The sequence below is a fragment of the Polypterus senegalus genome, chromosome 16, assembly GCF_016835505.1.
Source record: "Polypterus senegalus isolate Bchr_013 chromosome 16, ASM1683550v1, whole genome shotgun sequence".
Classification (NCBI taxonomy): Eukaryota; Metazoa; Chordata; class Cladistia; order Polypteriformes; family Polypteridae; genus Polypterus; species Polypterus senegalus.
The window spans coordinates 31779643-31801819 of NC_053169.1; the positions used below are offsets into that span (position 1 = coordinate 31779643).

The following is a 22177-nucleotide window of genomic DNA, read 5'->3' on the forward strand; positions in this document are numbered from 1 at the left end:
GATGTATCTACACTTTAATTGATTGGACATGATTAGGAATTATTGATTATTAGGAAAGGTACACATGTTTCTAGAAGGTCCCACAGCTGGCAATATGGATTATTTCAAGACAGAAACCTAAGGACGTCTATACAAAATTCCTGCAGCACTGAAGGTTCCCAAGAGCATAGTGGCTTCCATAATTCTTAAATGGAGTAAGTATGGATCAAAATTGTCTCTTCCTAGAGCTGGCTTCACGGCCAAACTGAGAAATTGGGGAAGAAAGACCTTGGTAAGAGAGGTGACCAAGAACCCAAAAGTTCTTTTAGATGAATTCCAGAGATCCTCTGAATGGATGGGAGAAACTTCCACAAGGACAACGACCAGTACATTCCACCAATCTGGACTATGACTAGACAGAAGTTTCTCCTCGATAAATAATAAGTTCAAATGCACTTTGGGTTTGTAAAAAGGCACCTAAAAGACTCCCTGACTGAAAAATAAGTTTCTCTGGTTTGATGAAACCAAGATCATGTCCATCTGTCAAGCATAGTAATGGCAGCATCATGCTATTGTATTTTTAGGAATAGCAGACTAGACAAGAGTTGAGGAAGGTACAGAGATCAATTACTTAATTAAGCACAAAGGAAAGACAGCACAGGAGTGGCTTAGGGACCACTCTTGGAATGTCCTTAAGTTGCCCAGGTAGAGCCCGGACTTGAACCTAATCAAAAATCTCTGGTGGGACCTGAAAATAGCCATCCACTGACAGACTTCATCCAACCTGACACAGCTTTGGATAATCTGCAGAATAGAATGGCAAAACATTATCTATTTTCGAGACGTAAAACCAGGGTCCTGACTATCAGTGGACATAAAACAACTCTGGGTATCTTTCAAGATAAGTAAGGTGTTTCAAATGCCTAAATCCAAGAGTACAGAGCATGTCACTTAACATTCAAGAAGACACCATTTCAGTTTTGTTGTTTTTAGTAAATTTGCACAAACTTCTGTTTTTTCCCTTGTTTTTGAAATTGTCATTCTCAAGTTTTAAAGTTGCTTGATGAGGGAAAAAAATAATTTAAATGATTTAGCACAAGGCTGCAAGATATGAAACAAAATGGAAAAAAGTGTAGGGTCTGAATACTTCCTGAAGGCAATTTAGTTGTAAAGTACCCCAGTGGCTGAAGGTTTAAAATCAAATTGACTTACTCACATGAGGCCCGTCTATGATGTTAGCTGAATTTTTTAGCTTAGTTTTTCATAACGTTGGTAAGTATTTTCCAGTTTATGCTCCATTTTGAGTCACTATCTTAAAAAGCTTTTGAGTCCTTAATGGTAGCTTTTTGCTTTTTTTTTGCTAACAGAGGTGTAAACATAAAGATAACTAACAGCCAAACAGCTAACTTGGTACCTTGTGCACCTCTGTTTATCATGAGACAACTTATTTCATTCTTTACAAACAAATGAGGGAAATGTCGTGGATTAAGAGTATTCCATCCACTCTGGTCCACAGAACATCTGGTTGATATTCCCAAGAAATTAAAATATACTGTGGCAGTCATTTATTACATGGCAGGACAAAACCAGGATCAAGTCATCAAATCCAATAGAAAACTGGTTGAAATGAAACCATGCCATTATGGCACATCAGGAGGGGTTTTCCTTAACCCTACTCTAGGCTTCCCATCATCTGAGCGCCTGACATGAGCTTAGGTTACTCCATTAAAAACCGGGTAACTTACAAAGGAATATTTACAAGCAGGACAATTTACGAACAATCAATTTTAAGTGTTTGTGTTTTCATTCAGCATTCTTTTTTCAGGTTTAGCTTTCTGAGAGTTTTGCCTAGCTTTGTTCGGTGCACACCAAAAATGTCAAAATAAAAAATAATCTATTTCTGCATTAAATAAAGCCTACTTATTAATCAGCAATTTACAGAAGAGCCATTTCATCCCACATAAATAGTGTTCTACTACAACTATTTACTTGAAGAGGGTACCTGATTCTTTAACTGAGTACCTCCTGAGCAGGACAACAGTGAGTAAGGTGGCATACGGAGTTAAACGTAGATTATATTTGGATTCTCCACACCCATGTGGTGTTATCTGCCTCCATCTTGTATCAATTTGCATAACTGAAATTTGAAAATTCTTACCTGACTTTAAAAATACAATCGCCCACATTCAATGGTCTTTAAAAGGGTGATGAACTCATTTTTGTATTAATCTCCAAGAATAGCTAGTGTTGGAACCCACCTGCATATCTGCATTGGCACTCGCCGATTCCACTGTTCTGCACATACCTACCAACTCTTACACATAATATGAGTAATTAATGGCCTTGTCTGGCTCTTGGAGCCAGGAGTGCATCTGGATGTCCTTAAGAAAGGGGCGATCTTTGGGATGTATGCTGAGACATTTCAAAATTAGATCCATGGCTTCTGCTCAAAGAAGAAAAAGCAGTGATTGACAAATTTTGTGGTAGTAAAAATGTTCTTTAAATGCTTATTTATGGGACTCTGACCTTTGGAGACTGGGGATATAGAGTTCAACCTATTCATGATAGATTCCTTTTCATCATCAAATTCTATAATCCCAGATAACATCTGAAACATCATTTTACCCAGTGACCACACCGTGGCTGGTTCTGCTTTGTATTTCTTGTAGAATTTCCACTCTGGGGGATAGCATTCAGGTGCCCCTACAGTTATAAAGATAATCATTGCAGATGTATCTCCAAGCACCCATGGCCAAACATATCTGCTTAACAACACCCTATAACTTACCAGGAGGAAATGTATAATGCATGTTCTCCTGTAGTACATCCCCAGAGTCAAAATCAATCAGTTTTATCTGGCCAGTTACAGGCTCATAAAGGATGTTTCCTGGCCTAATGTCATTGTGAAATACCCCCCGAGAATGACAGTGCAGAACTGCCTCCACAACCTGACGGATGACACCTCGTACTTGTTCTTCTTTCATGGGTCCCATTTCATCACTCATGAAGTCACTCAAGTTAATGTAAGACTCTGGTCGTTCCATTATAATGAAGCTGAATGTGGTTGTTATGATGTAGTCCAACATCTGAACAATATTTTGGCACTTTGGTTCAGCACAAACCTGCAGCAGGAGGCCCACCTCATAGGGAACTTGCTTTTCTTCGTTTGGCTGATAACAAAAGATGAGAAAAGCTGATGTGAGGAAAACTCAAAACCATTTACCACAATAATGTTGTGAATTGTTGTTTGGTGATGTTGAAAGTCAAAATGAACTAAATGAATTATAAATGACTAGAAAATGAAAGTAGTTTAAGAGGAATACACAAAAGGAATAGTCAGGTTAGGAATCAGACTCAAAACTGTTAAGGCTGTGGGTTCAAATCTCACTACTGGTACTGTGAGACCCTGAGCAAGTCACTTGACCTGCCTGTGCTCCAATTGGAAAACCATAAGTAATGTAACCAATTGTATTGCAAATTTTGTAAGTTGCCTTGAATAGAGGTGTCAACCAAATAAGTAAATGTAAATGTAAATAAACACAGCAGTTTTCAATCACGTCTTGTGGTATTTCTTTGTCTTCTCTGCAGTCATCCATACATCCATCCATTCCGCTATATCCTAACTACAGGGTCACGGGGGTCTGCTGGAGCCAACACAGGACGCAAGGCAGGAAACAAACCCCAGGGCAGGGTGCCAGCCCACTGCAGGGCACACACACACACACCAGGGACAATTTAGAATCACCAATGCACCTAACCTGCATGTCTTTGGACTGTGGGAGGAAACCGGAGCACCAGGAGGAAACCCACGCAGACACGGGGAGAACATGCAAACTCCACTCAGGGAGGACCCGAGAAGCGAACCTGGGTCTCCTAACTGTGAGGCGGCAGCTATATCCTAACTACAGGGTCACGGGGGTCTGCTGGAGCCAATCCCAGCCAACACAGGACGCAAGGCAGGAAACAAACCCCAGCCCACCGCAGCCGCTGTCATCTCATCCTCATTTAACTCCCTGTCTTTCTCTATCCACTAAGATGAAATGTTTCTATTTTAATAACACTTTTTTACACAAAGGCCTTTAAGCCCTTGCCCATCCAGTCAATTCGGGATCATTGTAAGACCATTTTTCTTCTACAAATCCCAATTATCAGCATGCCTGTATTTCACTCCCCATTGGTCTTTCATTTTGCTCTAACCAGCCAAGACTGTTTTTTGGTAAAATTTCTAGAAATTCAGCCTTAGCTATAAGTTGTAAATCTCCTGACTCGCTATTTTTTTATTTCTGAAAATCCCATGTCTGCAACCCTATGGGTTCTTGGGCTGTCTGCTGCTAGCATCAATGGTGCGCCTGGCTCAGATACTTCCTAATGGCAATCCTATATACAAGTTGTTTAAGATCTCTTGGATGAGAGTGTTGACTTAATGTCCACATAGCTTTGTTTTCTGTTTTTATTTTTTTTTTTATGTGAGCCGCTGTGTCTTTTTTCTTCTATGATTATGGGGATGAGGGGAAGTGGGGTATGGGGAAGGGTGTTTTTTTTATGTATACCATCAGGGCGTTCTGGGGCCAGTGAAGGCAAGGGGCCTTTTCACCAATCCCCTCGCCCCACTTGATGAAACAGTTGAGTATCCACAAGTCGCAATGACCAAGGGTGAACTCCAAAATGCCATGGTGACTCCCATCCCCCAAACCCATGGCGATGCCAATGAAGTCATCAAACCTTGTAATGAAATAAAATAAAATCCCCTGCTGTGTTAAATGACGTGGTGTCTTCCTGCTGTATTGTTAAAAGTATGAGCAACACTCGGTTAAGGAGCCAAGTCACCCAGGGGCCTTAATCTTGAATTGCATGTGTTGATATTTTCATGGTTATGTTTGATTTGCTGTAATACGCATTTTCCTTCATTAAAATTTGGTAACAAAAAGAAGTCCAAATTAGCATATGCTGCCCTGATTCAGTGTATTCATAAGAAATTTAAAGATTTATTACATGAGGTACGTACATAATAAACCAAGAATAGTTGCATCAAGTATTTGAAATATTAATATATGTGACTTCAATTTAAATGATTAAAATCTAAAAATTCTCTGTTGTAATAGAAATGTGTCATTTTTCACACTCTTCTAGAGGTCCATAATGGGCTAGATCCCTAGTAAAAGTTTAAGATCTAATACAAAAATTCAATGAAATGTCTTGAAATGTACTTACCACTTCTAACCACATGCTGTCTGGAAGCAGTGCAATCATTTTAATGGCAACCTACAGCAAAGACAGAATTGAAGGAGGATCAGAAAGTTTCACCTTTACTAGGCTTGGTCAGCTCTCTATAAAATGACACATTTTCTCAGTACATGATATTCAATGTTCCAAAAAAGATGAACATGCTAAATATTAACAGCACTGGAAAAAAATAGGAATTCACTTACTGCAGCATCATCTGACTTTCGGTTAGCACGCATAACCTGACTATAGCGCCCATCTCCAAAAATATCCAGAAGATTGTATTTGTCACACACCAGCTTAAGGTCTAAAAGACAAAACCAGTCATAAATGATCACCTCAGCAGACTGATTTAAACAGCCCTCTAGTCAAGTTAGGGTGGCATGACATACCAGGGTCTTCCTTCATCTCAGAAATAGTAGGATAATAAGATTCTTCATTATTCTTCTCATCCATGGCTTCTTTTTCTTTCTGGCAATAATATTTAATTTTAGGTTAATCATAATGTGATTAGATATATTGAAAGTACAATACAAGGGATTTCAGAATAAAGTTTGAGAGACTCACATGTCTTTTGGTGTTTCTTTCAACCAATGTATAAATCGGCTGTCTTTATTTATAGCTTAATTAAACATGTAATTACTGTGTTTAGCTATTTCTTATTAGACCAACTGGAAATAAATTAGCCATTTGTTTTTTTAGAAATGTGGCAACAATTTTGAGTTTAGTTTAATGTGTTTGCTTATATTTACCACTTTACTTCTTTTAAAGTGTACATTATATTCAGAAAGTATTCACACCCCTTCACTTTTGTTTTACATTTTGTCATGCTGCAGCCTTTGTCCTAAAACCATTTACATTCATTTTCCCATCGTCAAACAGCACTCCAAATATCAGAATGACAAAGCAAAAACAGGATTTTAGACATTTTTGCAAATGTATTTAAATTAAAACTGAAATTTCACACTGACACAGACCCTTGACACTTGAAATTTGGCTCAGGCGTATCCCATTCTATTAGTCATCGCTGAGATGCTTTTATCCCTTGTTTGGAGTTCACCTGTAGTCAATTCAATTGACTGAACATGAATAGAAAAGGCACACGCCTGCCTATATGAGGCCCCACAACTGACGATGTGTGTCAGAGCAAAAACCAAGACATGAGGCTGAAGGAACTGACTGCAGAGCATAGGGGCAGATCTGGGAGTATTAAAGGTTCCTATGAGGACAGTGACCAACACAATTCTTAAATTGAAGACATTTTGGAACCATGACTCATCCTAGAGCTGGCCAAACCGAGTAATTGTAGGGGAAGGGCCCTGGTAAGAGAGATGAGCAAAAAAAAATGATAATCACTCTGGCTGAGCTCCAGAGGACCTTTGTTAAAATGGGAGAAACTTCCAGAAGGACAACCATCTCTGCAACCCTCCATCAATCTTTGCTCTATGATAAGAGTGACATGACAGAAATGTGGACGCTCAATTAAAAAAAGGTACCTTAAGGACTTTCAGACTTTGACAAACAAGATTCTCTGGTGTGATGAAACCAAGAAATATAGAGTGTTGTATTTGGAGAAAACCAGGCATTGCTCATGTGCAATACCATTCCAGCAGTGACACATGGTGGTGGCAGCATCACACTATGCCATTGCTTTTCAGAGGCAGGAACTGGGTTGCTAGTCAAGGTCAAGCTGAACAGAGCAAAGTACTTAGATATCCTTAATGGAAACAAGTTCCACATTGCTCTGAACCTCAGGCTGGGCCAAAGGTTTTCCTTCCAACAGGGCAATCAATGAACCTAGGCACAAAGGAAAGACCGCACAGGAGTGGCTTAGGGACAACTCTGGGAATGTTCTTAAGTTGCCCAGCTGGAGCCCAGACTTGAATCCAATCAAACATCTTTGGTGGGACCTGAAAATGGTTGTCCAACACCGGTCTCCTTCCAACCCGACAGGGCTTGAGAGGATCTGCAGAGAAGAACGGCAAAAAATCCACAAACCCAGGTATGTGAAACTTAATCATGTCAGACCCAAGAAGACACATGCTGTAATAGCTGCCAAAAGGGGCTTCAATGAAGTACTAAGCAGAAGATCTGAATACTTGTGTCAATATGATATTTCAGGTTTTTCATTTTGAAATAATTTGCTAAAACTTCTAAAGTACTGTTTTAGCTTTTTCATATTGGGGTAATGACTGTTGTTTGATGTTTGAGGAAGTAAATCAGTTTAAATTATTTTAGCATAAGTTTGCAGCGTGCCAAAATGTGAAAAAAGTAAAGGGGATTGAATACGGTGTAGATTCTAATAACTGACTGATGAAGAGTCCATTGAGTTCTACATTAATATTCTAATTCTGCAAGCCTTGGTCTCACAATCCCTCCTAACCCATTAACAGCTGTGTTTGGGGTTCTTCCAGATGGGTGTAAAGTGGAGAAGGACAAACAAACTGTGATTGCATTCACTACACTTTTGGCACGCAGACTTATTTTGCTAAACTGGAAGAATCCTAACTCTCCTATTTTAAGTCAGTGGGAAACTGATGTTTTATACTATTTGAAATTGGAAAAATCAAATACTCAGTTAGAGGATCTGTACAGATTTTTTTCAAAACATGGCAGGATCTAATTAATAATATTTTAGAATAAGCTCTCAAAGCACCGAGGAAGCAATTATTTCCGCATTTCTTTTTCTTCTCCATTCATCTCTATTGGCCTGTCAAACTCATCAATTTAGGTAGGCTTACAAGCTTTAAGTTTTACACCGTTGGCCATGCGCTCTCTCTCTCTCTCAGGGGTGGGGTTCGACTTGTTCTCAATCCTATTTATTGTAAAAATTGATCAAAAAAAAAAATTCTAATTCTGGATTAATACACAGGCTGCAATAACAAAGTCTGAGCAGTCATAAACGTTACCTTAAGAACAGCACCACAAAGGCTGTTTTATATCAGTTCTGAAACAACTGATTAATGCAAAACTAATATGTTTGATTTCAGACAGGAAATTAACAGTCAAGGAAATGCAAAAAAAAGGAGGGCAAGATTTGGAAAATGAAAGCACCAGGGTTTTCTGACATTTAAAAAGTGGATCAATTAAGGTGGAGAAAGACAAACAAATTGTGATTGCATTCACTACACTTTTGGCACGCAGACTTATTCTGATAAACTGGAAGAACCCAAACTCTCCTCTTTTAAGTCAGTGGGAAACCGATGTGTTATATTATTTGAAGTTGGAAAAAATGAAATACTCAGTTAGAGGATCTGTACAGACTTTTTTCAAAACATGGCAGGATCTAATCAGTAATATTTTAAAATAAGTTCATGAAGAACAGAGAATTTATTAATTTAGGTATGTTTACAAGCCTTAAATTTTACACTGTTTGGGGTGGGGATCGATCTGTTCTTTAACTCAATTTTTCTTTTTGTAAAAACTTGATTGCTTTGTATGGATTGCAATAAAATTAATAAAATAAAGAAAAAAAAAAAAAAAATTGGATCAATTAGAATAGTCCATTAAATATTACTTTTTACTAGATAATGATGCAAATATAAATATTACAACAGCAAATGTTACAAACCTAACAAAGGGATTCTCTGACAAAACAGATGTTAAAAGCATGTTCTTATGAAAACAGTTTCAGAAAGTTTGTTTAAATTAGAAAATACTGTATCTTGAATTCACTAATTCGGCAGTACTAATAATGTGTCAACATTTATTTTAAATGTTGATTTTAAACAGTATTTTTCAGTTACTGGAGAAAAAATGTCAAAGACAAAAATTTGGAATATGCCCATTTTAAGATACAGTAGATCACGTAGTCCATGGTGATATCATCCTTTATAAACCCTATGCTGAAATCCCCTCAAGATTATAACATTCCCTCCATTTGTTGCTACACTGGATAAATCCACATTTCTATCAAATTAAATACAGGTTTTGCATTAAATGTAAATATTTATGAATGCCAAAACTAGTTAACAAATTTTAGTTGGTAACTACTTTATGGCTATTCCAGTATTTTAAAGCTCCTCCTACTATTAATATATTTTATATTGTATTACAGAAAGGTCAGGTCAGTCTGGGGAGCATCAACTTGTACAGCGTGTTGCCACACAACGAAACAGCTCAGGATTGTGGTTGGCAACTCCCCAGGCAGACACACAGTAAAGTCCCAGACTCTGGAAATGACCATCCATCTGCCACTGCCAGGTAATACGTGGGAATATCCTTGGCCTGGTCCAGTCACTCGGGTACTCAACAATGGGGATCCTGCAAGCCGGATCACTCTTGGGTAATCGTGCTACATGGCTATAGTGCCATAACTGACACTGCCTGACAATGCAGGTAATGTGCCTCATTCGGGACTCCACAAGCAACTGCTCATTCAACACAAAGTCAAACCAGTAGTACCCAAGGATTCTCCAAAGAGACACAGTACCAAAAGAGTCCAGTCTTCGTGTCAGGTCACAGGATAGCATCCATGTCTCAGAACCATAAAGCAAAATGAGGAGCAGTAGAACTCTAAAGACTTAGACCTTCATTCTTTTGCAAAGATATCAGGAGTGCCACACACCCCTTTCCAGTGACCTCATGACCCTCCATGCTTGGCCAATCCATCTACTGACTTCATAGGAAGTGTCATCAGTGCACTGAATGTTGCTACAAAGTAAACCTCTCACCTTGGTCGGCACTCTCTCCGCAGACAGACACACTGCTGATGGCCATGCCCAAGAGGTCACTAAAAGCCTGGATCTCGGTTTTTATCCAGGACACTCACAAGCCCAGTCACTCAGACTCCTCACTCAGTCTCTCGAGAGCCCTGATCTGAGCCTCCACTGACTCCAATATTATCAGCAAAGTCAAGATCAGTGAATCTTTCTTCACCAAAAGGTGCTCCACAGCCACTGGACCCCATGACCCTTTGTAAAACCCTCTGCTCCCTCTGTAAAGCTTGCATGTTCTCCCCAGGTCTATGTGGTTTCCTCCCGCAGTCCAAATACATCCAGGTTAGGTAAACTGCTCCTGCTGTTGTTAAGTTGGCCCTAGTCTGTATATATGTGCTCACCCTGCAATTGGCTGGCACCCTGGTATATACAGCTTTTTGTATTATAATGGAGTCATAGCTGAAATACACTGTATGCCTGTATACATTATTTTTTAACAATATAGGTTCTGTGTGGGGCTGGTTACTTACTTCTTTCATCAGTTGTTTGTTCTTTTTGAGTACCTCTCTAAACTTTTTGTGATGGAATTTTGCCAACTTCTTTGCCATCTGAAGTTTGCATTGTAACTCTTTAGTTACCTTTTAGGAACAAACACACAGAATGAGCCTTTTACTTTAGTACTGCAGAAACAATAAATAATCTAGCAATCTGGCCACTGAAGCATGACATGCAATAAAACGTCTGAAAGATTCTAACATTTTCAGGGGTAATATTTAATTTATTTGCAAAAGGAAAAAAAAGGTCTTACCAAAGAGAGCCTCAGTATTTTTTTATGAAGTTGTTTTATGTCCTTGTCCTTCTCATGAATTAATTTAATATGATGTCTGTAAACAAGAAGAAAGGAAATCACAAAAACATTTCCAACTCTAAATCCAAATTTGAGGATGATGAAACTTCTTTTTGGACTTGTTTTGTTATGATTGTTGACTTAAAAAGTCCTTTGTTATTGCACATTAGCTTTATGCAAACATTGCAAACAAAACATACTTATTTAATATTCCACATGTGTACTTTATATTCCTCTTGCAAATAGGATATACAGCTTGTTTTATAGTTTTGGTCTATGCTGAAATGTTAAATTGAATTTTAAATGTACTGTATCATTCTTTACCAAACTGACAGCATTTTAGATTAAGACCCCACTCTACACCATATTTATGATCCCACATGATGAATTAAACAGATTTTTGGGGGTCTCATTTATATACAGTTTAAACAACCCCGGTTATTAAAGGGTTGGGACACTATGGAAAATGCTAATAAAAACAAAAAAAGCAGTGATTTGTAAACTGACTTTGATTTTTAGACAAGGTATTTCATGTTAAACTTAATAACTGCAGTATTTTTGATTATGTACATTTATCCAGAAATTGATGCTTGCAACATTTTCTAAAAAATTTAAAGTAGCACAGCAGAATCGCATTTTATGGCCCAACGAGTCAATATTTCAAATAGTATTTCAGCAGTTGTGCTTTTCAGGATAAAGAGGTAAAGGACCATTTAAGCAGTTACCAGCATCAAGTCAAAAAGCCAGTTGTGCTGTGTATGCCGTATTAGTATGGGGGTGTGTTAGCGTCCAGGCATTGGGTAACTTGCTAATCTGTGAGGGAACCTTTAATGCAGAAAGTTATGTATAAACTTTGCCGCAACATATCCATCCTTCCATCCAGACTCAGTCTTTTCCAGGGACATACCTGTATTTTCCAGCAGGACAATGGCAAACCACATTCTGTCCAGAGTACAAGTGCATGGCTGCGTAAGCAGAGAGTGTGTGGGCTACTCGATTGGCCAGCCTATAGTCCTGACGGTCTCTGACTGAGAATGTGGAAACAGGGGTAAGCACTTGACTCGTCCAACTTTTTTGTAGTATGTTCCAGTTATCAGATTTAACATGAGTGTATATTTTGAAAATAACAATTTAATTTCCAAGGTAAAACATTAAATAATGTGTAAGTGTAGGATTTTCAATATAGTAAAGGGTGAATACAATTTACAAATCAATCGTTTTTGTTTTATTAGCATTTTCCATACTGTTGCAACTTTCATACAGGTAGACTGCTAAACTTCCAGTTCAATTTGTGAATTTTCCCTTGGGATTAATAAAGTATCTATCTATCTATCTATCTATCTATCTATCTATCTATCTATCTATCTATCTATCTATCTATCTATCTATCTATCTATACTCAGCAAAAAAAGAAACATTCTTTTTTCAGGACTGTGTATTTCAACAATAATGTTTTAAAAATCCAAATAACTTGACAGATCTTCATTGTAAAGGGTTTAAACAATGTTTTCCATGCATGTTCAATTAACCATAATCAATTAATTAACATGCACCTGTGGAATGGTCGTTAAGACCGTAACAGCTTACAGAAAGTAGCCATTTAAGGTCACAGTTCTAAAAACGCAGGACACTAAAGAGACTTGTCTACCGACTGTGAAAAACACCCAAAGAAAGATGTCCAGGGTCCCTCCTTATCTGCGTGAACGTGCATTAGGCATGCTGCAGGGAGGCATGAGGACTGCTGATGTGGCTAGGGCAATAAATTGCCATGTCCGCACTGTGAGACGCCTAAGACAGCGCTACAGGGAGACAGTAAGGACAGCTGATCATCCTCGCAGTGGAAGATCCCGGATCTCAATCTCATTGAGCACATCTGGGACCTGTTGGATCGCAGGGTGAGGGCTAGGGCCATTCTCCCCAGAAATGTCCAGGAACGTGCAGGTGCCTTGGTGGAAGAGTGGGGTAACATCTCACAGCAAGACCTGACAAATCTGGTCCAGTCCATGAGGAGGAGATGCACTGCAGTACTTCAAGCAGCTGGTGGCCACACCAGATACTGACTGGTACTTTTGATTTTGAGCCTTCCTTCATTCAGGGACACATTGTGAAACATTTTTAGTTTATGTCTTATGGTGTTGACTCTTTTAGTGTTCATACAAATATTTACACATTAAGTTTACTGAAAGTAAAAACAGTTGAAAGTCAGAGGACGTTTCTTTTTTTGCTGAGTATATCTATCTATCTATCTATCTATCTATCTATCTATCTGTCTATATATCTATTATATAGTGTCTATCTATCTATCTATCTATCTATCTATCTATCTATCTATCCATCTATCTGTCTATCTATCTATTATATAGTGTCTATCTATCTATCTATCTATCTATCTATCTATCTATCTATCTATTATATAGTGTCTATCTATCTATCTATCTAAAAATAAAGTTTAAGATACAATGTTTCTTCTGTATAACTTAATCGGGTGTATGTAAGAAACACCTCTTGTTCACTGCAGTACAACAGACAGTTATAATGCTTTTAAATTCCACAAGACTTAACACAATGACTGAATAAAATCCTTTTGTGCAGAATTTTGAATAAGGTGCCGTGAGACGTGAGTCGTGAGAATAAGCAAAATGACTACAGATTTTTTGTTAGTGAATATACTTACATATTAATTTACTGAGAAAAGATCAATTTGGATAAGTTTGAAATGTATGTCTCTGTCGGATACTTTCTATGAGTGGAGTCTGAAGCTCTTGTTGTGACCCTGAAATAAAAATGTTTTGGGAAATTCAATGGGATTTTCTGTTGGTTCGATTTCGGTGCTGACTGGGGCCATTACACTCATACTGTTCTTTAATGGAGAGATGAGGAGGTCATGTTCTTGTCTTACTGACTCACTGACTAAACAGAATCAAGTTTATTGATTCTACTAAATGCTGTATGGAAGAGTGGCTGGCTGCAGTACAACCTCTTGTTTCATTCTGGTTTAAGCTGTTTTTCCCATGATTTAAGAGTCCCCATCTGACAGACCGCTACTCCTGCATTTAATATTTTGCCATTAAATTCAGTAAATTATTGTATGGTCGAGCTTCAAGTCTGGCTAAAGCTGCTGATATATACAGTATTTTAAATCAACATAGTAATCAACTATATTCATAGTCTATAGAATATCAATGGGCAGGAGAACTGATGATAAGTAACCTACCTGTGTTTCTGATCCAATATATTTTTTATTTCAGCACACTTGCAGCCATGCTTTTTTTCTATTTGGTCAAGATGCTGCCTCTGCTCAAATAGCTTCTGCTCTACAATCTGGAATATTCAGAAAAGATCAATTAGTCTTGATAATGCAATTTTTTGAAAAATATAAACTCCATCTACAGTTGACTATCATTCCCATAAACACTTACAGCCTTTGGTGTTTAAGATCATATTTCTACTATGCACGCCAGGTTTCTTTCATCAAGAATCCATAGATATTATGGTTTGGAATAACAGAAGAGAAACATCGAAAGTTAATATAATTTATATCTAAAGATTTTAAATTCAGTAATTTATTGTTATGTTGTGTTATTTTCTGAACCTGTTTAGTCTAAACAGATATCTCTCCACCATGGGACACACTGATGAATATGTAATACAGCACCATATAAATGTATTGTTATTATTATTAAGACATCCACCCTTATATCAGTCAAAAAATAGCACAAAATAAAACCTGAAATGGATGATCACTTTAAAAACAGTCCCTTTAATCTGCACATTAACAGGACAAAAGATGCTGGGAGAGGTGCGGACAGATTTAAGTAGCGATTTAAGGTGGGACAGATCTACGAGTTTTTTCGTAGGCTCTGGTAATGCTAGTGTTAACACTCACTCAAGAAAGGTACATTATATGGCCAAAACAATGTGGACACCCCTCAAATGACTGAGTTCAGATGTTTGTTAATAGGTGCATTTAATCAAGCATATGGCCATGAAATACATATCCAGTGACAAACATTGGCAGTAGATTTGAGTCAAAATGATGAGCTCATTGAGATGCAACCTTCGCAACAAAATAGTACATGAAATTTCCACTCTGCAAGATTTGCTTAGTCAACTATAAGTGCTACTTTGTGAAAGGGAAGCTTCTAGAAGAAACAACAGCTCAGCCACGAAGGGGCAGACCATGCAAACTCACAGAGTTAGACCACCAAGTGTTGAAATGCAAAGTATGTAAAAATCATCTATCCTCTGTCATATCACTCACAAAAAGAGTTATCTGGAAGTAACGTCAGCACAAGAACTTTGCATCAGGACATTCATGAGATGGTTTTCCATGGCCAAGCAGCTGCAAATACGCCTAAGATCATTATGTGCAATGCCAAAAGTCAGCTGAAGTGGAGTATGGCTGAAGTAGGCTAAAACCAGTCACCATTGTACTCTGGAGCAGTGGAAATGTGATCTCTGGAGTGATCATACTTTGCTTTTTGGAAGTCTGAAAGTTTGGTGGATGCCAGGAGAATGCTACCTTCCAAACTGAATAGTTCCCACTGTAAAGTGTGGTGGAGGAGAGATAATAGTCGAGGGCTATTTTCCAGATTTGGGCTAGGCTTCTTGGTTCTAGTGAAGGGTACTGTTAATACTACAGCAGGAAAAGACATTTTTGACAATTGTACACTCCCATCTTTGTAGCAACAGTTTGGAGAAGGCTTGCTCCTGCAGTACTGTACCCCTGTATACAAAGCCAAGTCCAAAAATCCAAGAAGGATCTCAGGTGGCCTGCACAGAGCACTGACCTCAGCCTAACTAATCTTCTCATTCAACATCAGTATCAGACCTCACTGGTGCTCTATTGGCCGAACGGCCACAAATTCTTACAGACAAACTGCAGAATGTTGTGAAAAGCCCTACCAGAACAGTTGTTAAAGCTACAAATTGGGAGCAACTCCATATTAATGCCCATGGCTTAGAAATGGGATGACCAAAAGCCTCACATAGGTGAAATAGGTAGTTGCCCACAAAATTTAGGCCAATACAGCAGACTTGGGCATTGTATGGTCTGCGGGCCGAATATAGTCCATGGTCTAGTTCTGTCTGACCCGTAGAGGGTGCAGATGGTAATACTTACCTGGCTGTGTCAGTCAGCATCACAGCTAGATGTGACCGTGCAGACACAACTCAGAATTGACAAGTATGGGAAAATGCGGGAGATTGCATTAGCGAAAGGGATGATTGTTCATGTTACATTGAATAAAGGAAGATATGAGTGGTAAAAAATGAAAAGTTGATGCAGGAAACAGATCATTCCACACATCCTGGACTCCTAAGTATTTTTTCACAGAGGTTAGTGGTAAAGCAATCTGTTTCATAATCAAAGAGCACCTTGCTGCATTTCAAGACTACAACTTGAGCCATCACATCGAGAACAAGCACACCGAAAAATATGGAAAGATATCTGAAGAGGAGAAGGTGAGGTCTGAAGAGGACTTGTTAGCTAAACAGCAAAAACAGTGAGTACATTTTACAAAGCTTCATACAGCAAAGAATCAAACAGTAAAAACCAGATATATATCAGCTCACAAAATTGCCAAATGAAGCTAAGAATTTTTTGATGGTGAAATTGTTCTCTGGGCGGTAATCCTCTTTGAACATCTGTCCCTCTCACAGCAAATGGCTACAAGACGGATTGAGGAAATTGCAGAAAATCTGCTACTACAGCTGAAATGCATGGTGGAAAATGATGACTTCTTCTTGCCCTTAGATGAGAGTCGTGATGTCAGTGACACAACACAGCTGCTGATTGTTGTAAAAGGAATAACGAAAGACTTTTACGCAGTCAGTGAAAGGGACAAACAACCGCTAAGGATTTATTTACTGAAGTCAGTGCATGCATGCAAAAATTAGGACTGGAATGAGAAAGGTTAGTTGGTGTGAAAGCTGATGGTTCTCCTAATGAGACAGGTAAAAATGTTGGAATCTTAAAAACAAACTTCATACATGTTACTAAACAGTGGCTAGAATTCATAGGAGAGCTCATTTAAATATCTGAAGACCCCAGGATATCATTTTTGGGCTGGGCTGGACATGACCCGCATGACTTCACATTACAGCCCTGAAATGTACACTCACACATAGAATAATACAAATGACTTCTTACCTCCTTTATTACTTCATTGTTATTCTTAAACAAGTCTTCCACTGTGCTCTTCAAATATTCTTTTGGGTCAATTATCCTCTGTAATCTGCTTTCTAGCTCTCTCTTTTCCTTTTTAAAAGAAATTCATCAAAATATATTTATGTTTTTATTTAGAAGATGCTTTTATCCATTGCAATCTACCACAGAAATCTTTACATACAGAAAATGACACTGTTAAAAAGCAAAATGCACCAGTTAACTCTTTGAGGGCTCAATATTTTTTCCAAAAAAAAAAGCAATGGTTTCACACAGAAATCAACATAAAACATCTGTTGCTGCATGCTGCGGCTGCCGGTTTGCCAAGAATGTGCAGTAGGCTTACTGCCAGGCTGTCTTCGCGTGGCTGGGGCAGCAGCAGCAGGGGTCACGGTCGCAGTGCATTGCAATCTGGTTTCTACCTCTTCCCATTGTTAAGTGGCAGTCCTCCTGGTGAACATTGCCATAGGCGTGTAAGCTACATGAACCTGTTTAGCACCACCACGATTAGCTGGGGACCAGTCAGCTGAAGCTGGAACCTCACACTCGTTTTCGATCACTTGTATCAGAATTGGAATCCGACAAGTCATATAATCCAGATCAGAGATAATAGGCAAAGCTTCGTCCACGGAGTGTTTTGCTTTACGCATTCGCTTTGATCTCTCGCCATTATGTCAGTGCCATGTTTGCTCTTGTTTGCGCCTTACTACTCACACAAGTACAGGAAATCTCGGTCAAACCAATGAAGCTAACTTTACTTCTAGCAACGAGAGTCCAACTAAAACATAACAGTTGGTTTATAGTCGATTACCATCGTCAACTCCTCCTTTTGACAGAAGTTGACATCAGCCCTGAAAGAGTTAAATAGAGCACATGACAAGTAGTCTCAATTCTAGATGAAGACTGGAACTGCAACAAAATTGAAATAAATGAACAGATGAGTGGATGCATACAGCTGCCAATATCTAGTAGGAGATAAAACAGATTAGAAACATTGAACAGTCCCAAAATGGTCAATAAAGAGGAGTGCTTAAAAAAGGCCATGATAGATCGGTAGACATGGAGCCATTCATTTGGTCGTGGGGAGTTCAATGAGAGACAGTCTCCTCTTTTAGCACATTTTGGGGCATCATTATATAGTCCCTAAGGAGAATGGAGGCTTTCTGGAAGTCAGAAGAGAGACAACCAGAGTCATGAAATAGAGCCTAAAATGTAACAAAAATGGGTGTAAGGCCTCCAAAAGACTTCCCTAGCCAGGCCTTGTTAACCTGCCTGGAAACAGTCTCACCACAACAGGCTTAATCGCCAGCCCAAAAATGTATCCAAAACCCTACAAGAGGAGGATGACTGAAATCCCCACCTTGTGAATAGCAAGGTCAAAAAGAAAATTATAAATGAGTGGGTTTATTTTCCAAAAAAAAAAAATAGAAATACAAAAGACAAAAAAGCAGCTGCCAAAAGGCAGTCCAGATAAACAAGGCCCAGCATACAAATCCAGTAAACAGAATCCAATATATAGAGCTTAAAGATCAAAAAATCAGCAATAACAAAGAAATGACAATAATCACAAAAACTCCAAACGACTTCAGTGTTCTGTTGCTGAATCTCTCCTTCTTGGCTCAGTATAAAGCCAGGAGGAGGACCCCGTGGCAATGAAGTCCAGCCACAAAGCACAGAACATGGCGGCACATTTAAAGTCACAGAACACAATCAAAAATATAATAAAAAAGTACATAAAAATATATAAAAATAATAATTCCATATTGACAATGAAACATACAATACAAATAAATATATGCAATACTATATTTTTGATTGCAAAGTTTAGCGGTTTCTGTGGAACGGCCATTGAGGAAATTTCATTCACATTGTCAGCCTTCACTTTCAAGACTTTATCAGCTATAAGGGTCATTCGTCCTTAATTGGACATAGTATTATTTTAAATCATGGAATTGTACCTGGGGCGGCATGGTGGCGCAGTGGGTAGCGCTGCTGCCTCGCAGTTAGGAGACCCGTGTTCACTTCCCAGGTCCTCCATGCGTGGAGTTTGCATGTTCTCCCCGTGTCTGTGTGGGTTTCCTCCGGGTGCTCCGGTTCCCTCCCACAGTCCAAAGACATGCAGGTTAGGTGCATTGGTGATTCCAAATTGTCCCTGGTGTGTGTGTGTGTGCCCTGTGGTGGGCTGGTGCCTTGCCCAGGGTTTATTTCTTGCCTTGCGCCCTGTGTTGGCTGGGATTGGCTCCAGCAGACCCCCGTGACCCTGTAGTTCTGATATAGCGGGTTGGATAATGGATGGATGGCTGGAATTGTACCTGTAAGGGCCAGGTCTTTTAAATTAATGTTAATAGTACATTTTCTTTAGTCTGCTTAGCTTGAAGTTGAATATAACATAGCTTAACATAGATAATGGAAGATTCAGTCATAGTTTCTATAAGTTAAGATTTGGAATGTTCATATTCTTAACTCTGTGTGACAGAATAGCCCATAGATTGAAGTTAGACAACTAGAAAGAAACATGAACGATCAGATATATATAAAAATATATATATATATTGTGAATGCCGGCCTGGACACAGACAGACGGACATCTTTATTTTCACCCAACACACTGTTAATTTACACTAATATTTACAATAGTCTACCGTGCAGTCACACCCCAGTGCCTCCAGCACCGATCCCCCAAAGTCCAGGCCACACAGTCCTTTTCTGGCCGCCTCCTGTCCTCTCGCCAGCTTTGTCTTCCTTCCTCCCGACTCTCACCCCGACTGCTGGGAGGCAGCCCCTTTTATGGGAACCCAGATGGGCTCCAGCTGCTTCCCGGCACTCCTCCGCAGACACGCTCTTGTGTGGCGGAAGTGCCGGCTGCGCACCCGGAAGCCGTCCGGGTGTCCCCTGTCGTCTTCCCCAGCACTTCCTGGTGTGGCGGAAGTGCTGGGTTCCAGGGCTGTTCAGGCAGCGGGGCGCCGCCTGGTGGCGGCCACGGGCCCCTACAGGGCTGGGCTTCCATGCCCCCTACCTGAGGCCACCAACGCAACCAGGGCGGACAGCCCTCCTTGCCATGGAGGTCCCCAGAAGACCAGCAGGGCTCGTGGTCTGGTGGAGGTACAGGCCCTCCTCTGGTCCTCCTGGGCATCCCAGCCGGGCTCCTGCCTCGGCCGGATGTGGCAGATGATGGTCTGGAAGTGGGGCGCCGACCTGAATTTAAAAATTTATTGTGGACTGGCGGTGGCCACGGGCCCCTACAGGGCTGGGCTTCCATGCCCCTACCTGAGGCCACCAGCGTAACCAGGACGGATGCCCCTTCAGCCCGTGCACAAATTTTACGGTCTGGAGGAGGTACAAGCCCTCCTCTGGTCCTCCTGGGTGTCCCGCCGGGCAGGACACCTCCGGGTCAGGGAACATAAAAGGACTATGGGAGCTCCCAGACGATGAGCTGAGTTGGGAGGCAGGGTGGCTAAGCGTCTGGGAGTGGAGGATTGTTCATTGTTATTGGAGAATTGTGGAGAGGAGCGTGCTTTGTGCACAATTATTATTATAATAAATAATTATTGGACTTTTATCTGGTGTCTGACGTGGTGTCTGAGGGTGTAAGGGTGCGAGAAGCATCTTATTCTGTTACATATATATATATATATATATATATATATATATATATATATATATATATATATATATATATATATATATATATATATATATATATATATATATATATATATGTATATATATATATGCACCTAGATATTTAAGCAGAATATCATAAGTTCCTCTTTTTTTTTTTTTTTGCGTGTACTATCAACTTTTTTCCCTTTTTTGCGTGTGAACTGTTTGCTTTGAATTTCACTAAAATCTTTAAAAATGAAGACACTTGGACCGTGGAGTATTTTTTTGCATGGCGAGTCAGGCAAGTGTCAGAATATATGTAACATTTATCTGATAGATATTTTTTAACCATTTGAAATCCTTCGTCAAACACAGCTAAACCACCCTTGCAATTTGAGGTCATATAAACATTTGCCAGAGATACCCACGGGAATGTTTTATGGAACATCTTCCGAGCAACAGCAGGATAACATTTCTAAATCTGTTTTCTTTTTTATCTGAACAGATACCAGCAGAAACATTTTCTTTTATTAGGCAGCAGCATAAACAGTCTATGTTCAGTAGCAACTCTTTGAGGGCTAATATTTTTTCTAAAAAACTCAGTTTCCTGAAAAGTGCACGAAGCAAAGGTTTCACAAACGTCTGTTTGCACAGTGGGCTGGCTACCTGGCTGTCTTTGTGACTCAGGTGCGCAGGGATGGCAATTGCAGTGAGATCCAATATGGTCTGTCCTCCCAGGCAAACGTTGCCATAGGTGCATCAGATACATGAACGTCTTCAGCACCACAATTACCAGATCATTTGCATCAAAATCGGAGTCCGACAAATCCGATATTACGAAAAAAGTCATCCACGGATTATTTTGCTTTGAGCATTCACTTTGGTATTTCTCCACATGCCATTTTAGAAGCTCTTTGCTACTCATGCATACGCAGGGAATCGAGGTCAAATTAACAAAGCTAACTTTCCTTCAATTAACAAAGCTAACTTTCCTTCAATTAACAAAGCTAACTTTCCTTCTAGCCAAAACGTATTGAAAAGCGCTGTAACAAGAAGATGACTGATCTCTATCAATTGCTAGCGAGACTGAGGCTTTCATAATAATAATAACAATAATAATAAAAAAGCTGCGTTAACACGTGATAACATAATTGCCGGCGTTAATTAATTAATGCGTTAACGCGATAATAACACGTTAACTTGCCGAGTCCTAGTTATTGAAGTAGTAGATACTGTAAGTCTAGCAACACTTACCAGAATTAAAGTAACTATTTGTATTTTAAAATGTACTGAAGTAGAAGTAAAAGTAGACAGAAAAATCCTATTATAATATACACTGAAAATCCAGTCACCTTAAAAATGAAGCATACAGTTTTGAATAATATCGCAGGTGTACGATTATGTTGTGCTAGGATTATTTTGTTTTCATAAATTTCACTACATATCCATTACTACTAAATGTTCTTTATAGCTTCCACATAACATATTTGCAGATTATTTGTGCAAAACTGAAAACTACCAGAAAAGGGTAATTTGTAGGACTTGAATAAATCAACTGAATAACTCCAAACCAAAATTCATATAACACAGAGCATTCATTAATTTGGACCCAAAACCTCCACAATCATTTCTTATTTTATTTTTTTGAGATTGCTGTAATCAACATTGACAGGTTTTACCAGTCTACATTTTTTTATTTAT

General features: G+C 39.2%; 1 protein-coding gene across 1 annotated transcript in view; it reads right to left on the bottom strand.

Annotated features, from left to right (window-relative positions):
* Positions 1 to 1514: 1514 nt before the first annotated feature.
* Positions 1515 to 22177, bottom strand: part of LOC120516825 (serine/threonine-protein kinase PSK1-like) — a 56809-nt gene continuing 36146 nt past the window's right edge. Inside the window, exons 9-18 of the mRNA XM_039738778.1 lie at positions 16859 to 16966; positions 13922 to 14028; positions 10669 to 10744; positions 10391 to 10498; positions 5595 to 5673; positions 5409 to 5509; positions 5191 to 5241; positions 2768 to 3149; positions 2506 to 2682; positions 1515 to 2422 (exon numbers count right to left, since the gene is read on the bottom strand). Coding sequence (XP_039594712.1) covers positions 2295 to 2422; positions 2506 to 2682; positions 2768 to 3149; positions 5191 to 5241; positions 5409 to 5509; positions 5595 to 5673; positions 10391 to 10498; positions 10669 to 10744; positions 13922 to 14028; positions 16859 to 16966 — 1317 coding nt within the window. The 3' untranslated portion in view covers positions 1515 to 2294. The remainder of the gene's footprint in view (positions 2423 to 2505; positions 2683 to 2767; positions 3150 to 5190; positions 5242 to 5408; positions 5510 to 5594; positions 5674 to 10390; positions 10499 to 10668; positions 10745 to 13921; positions 14029 to 16858; positions 16967 to 22177) is intronic.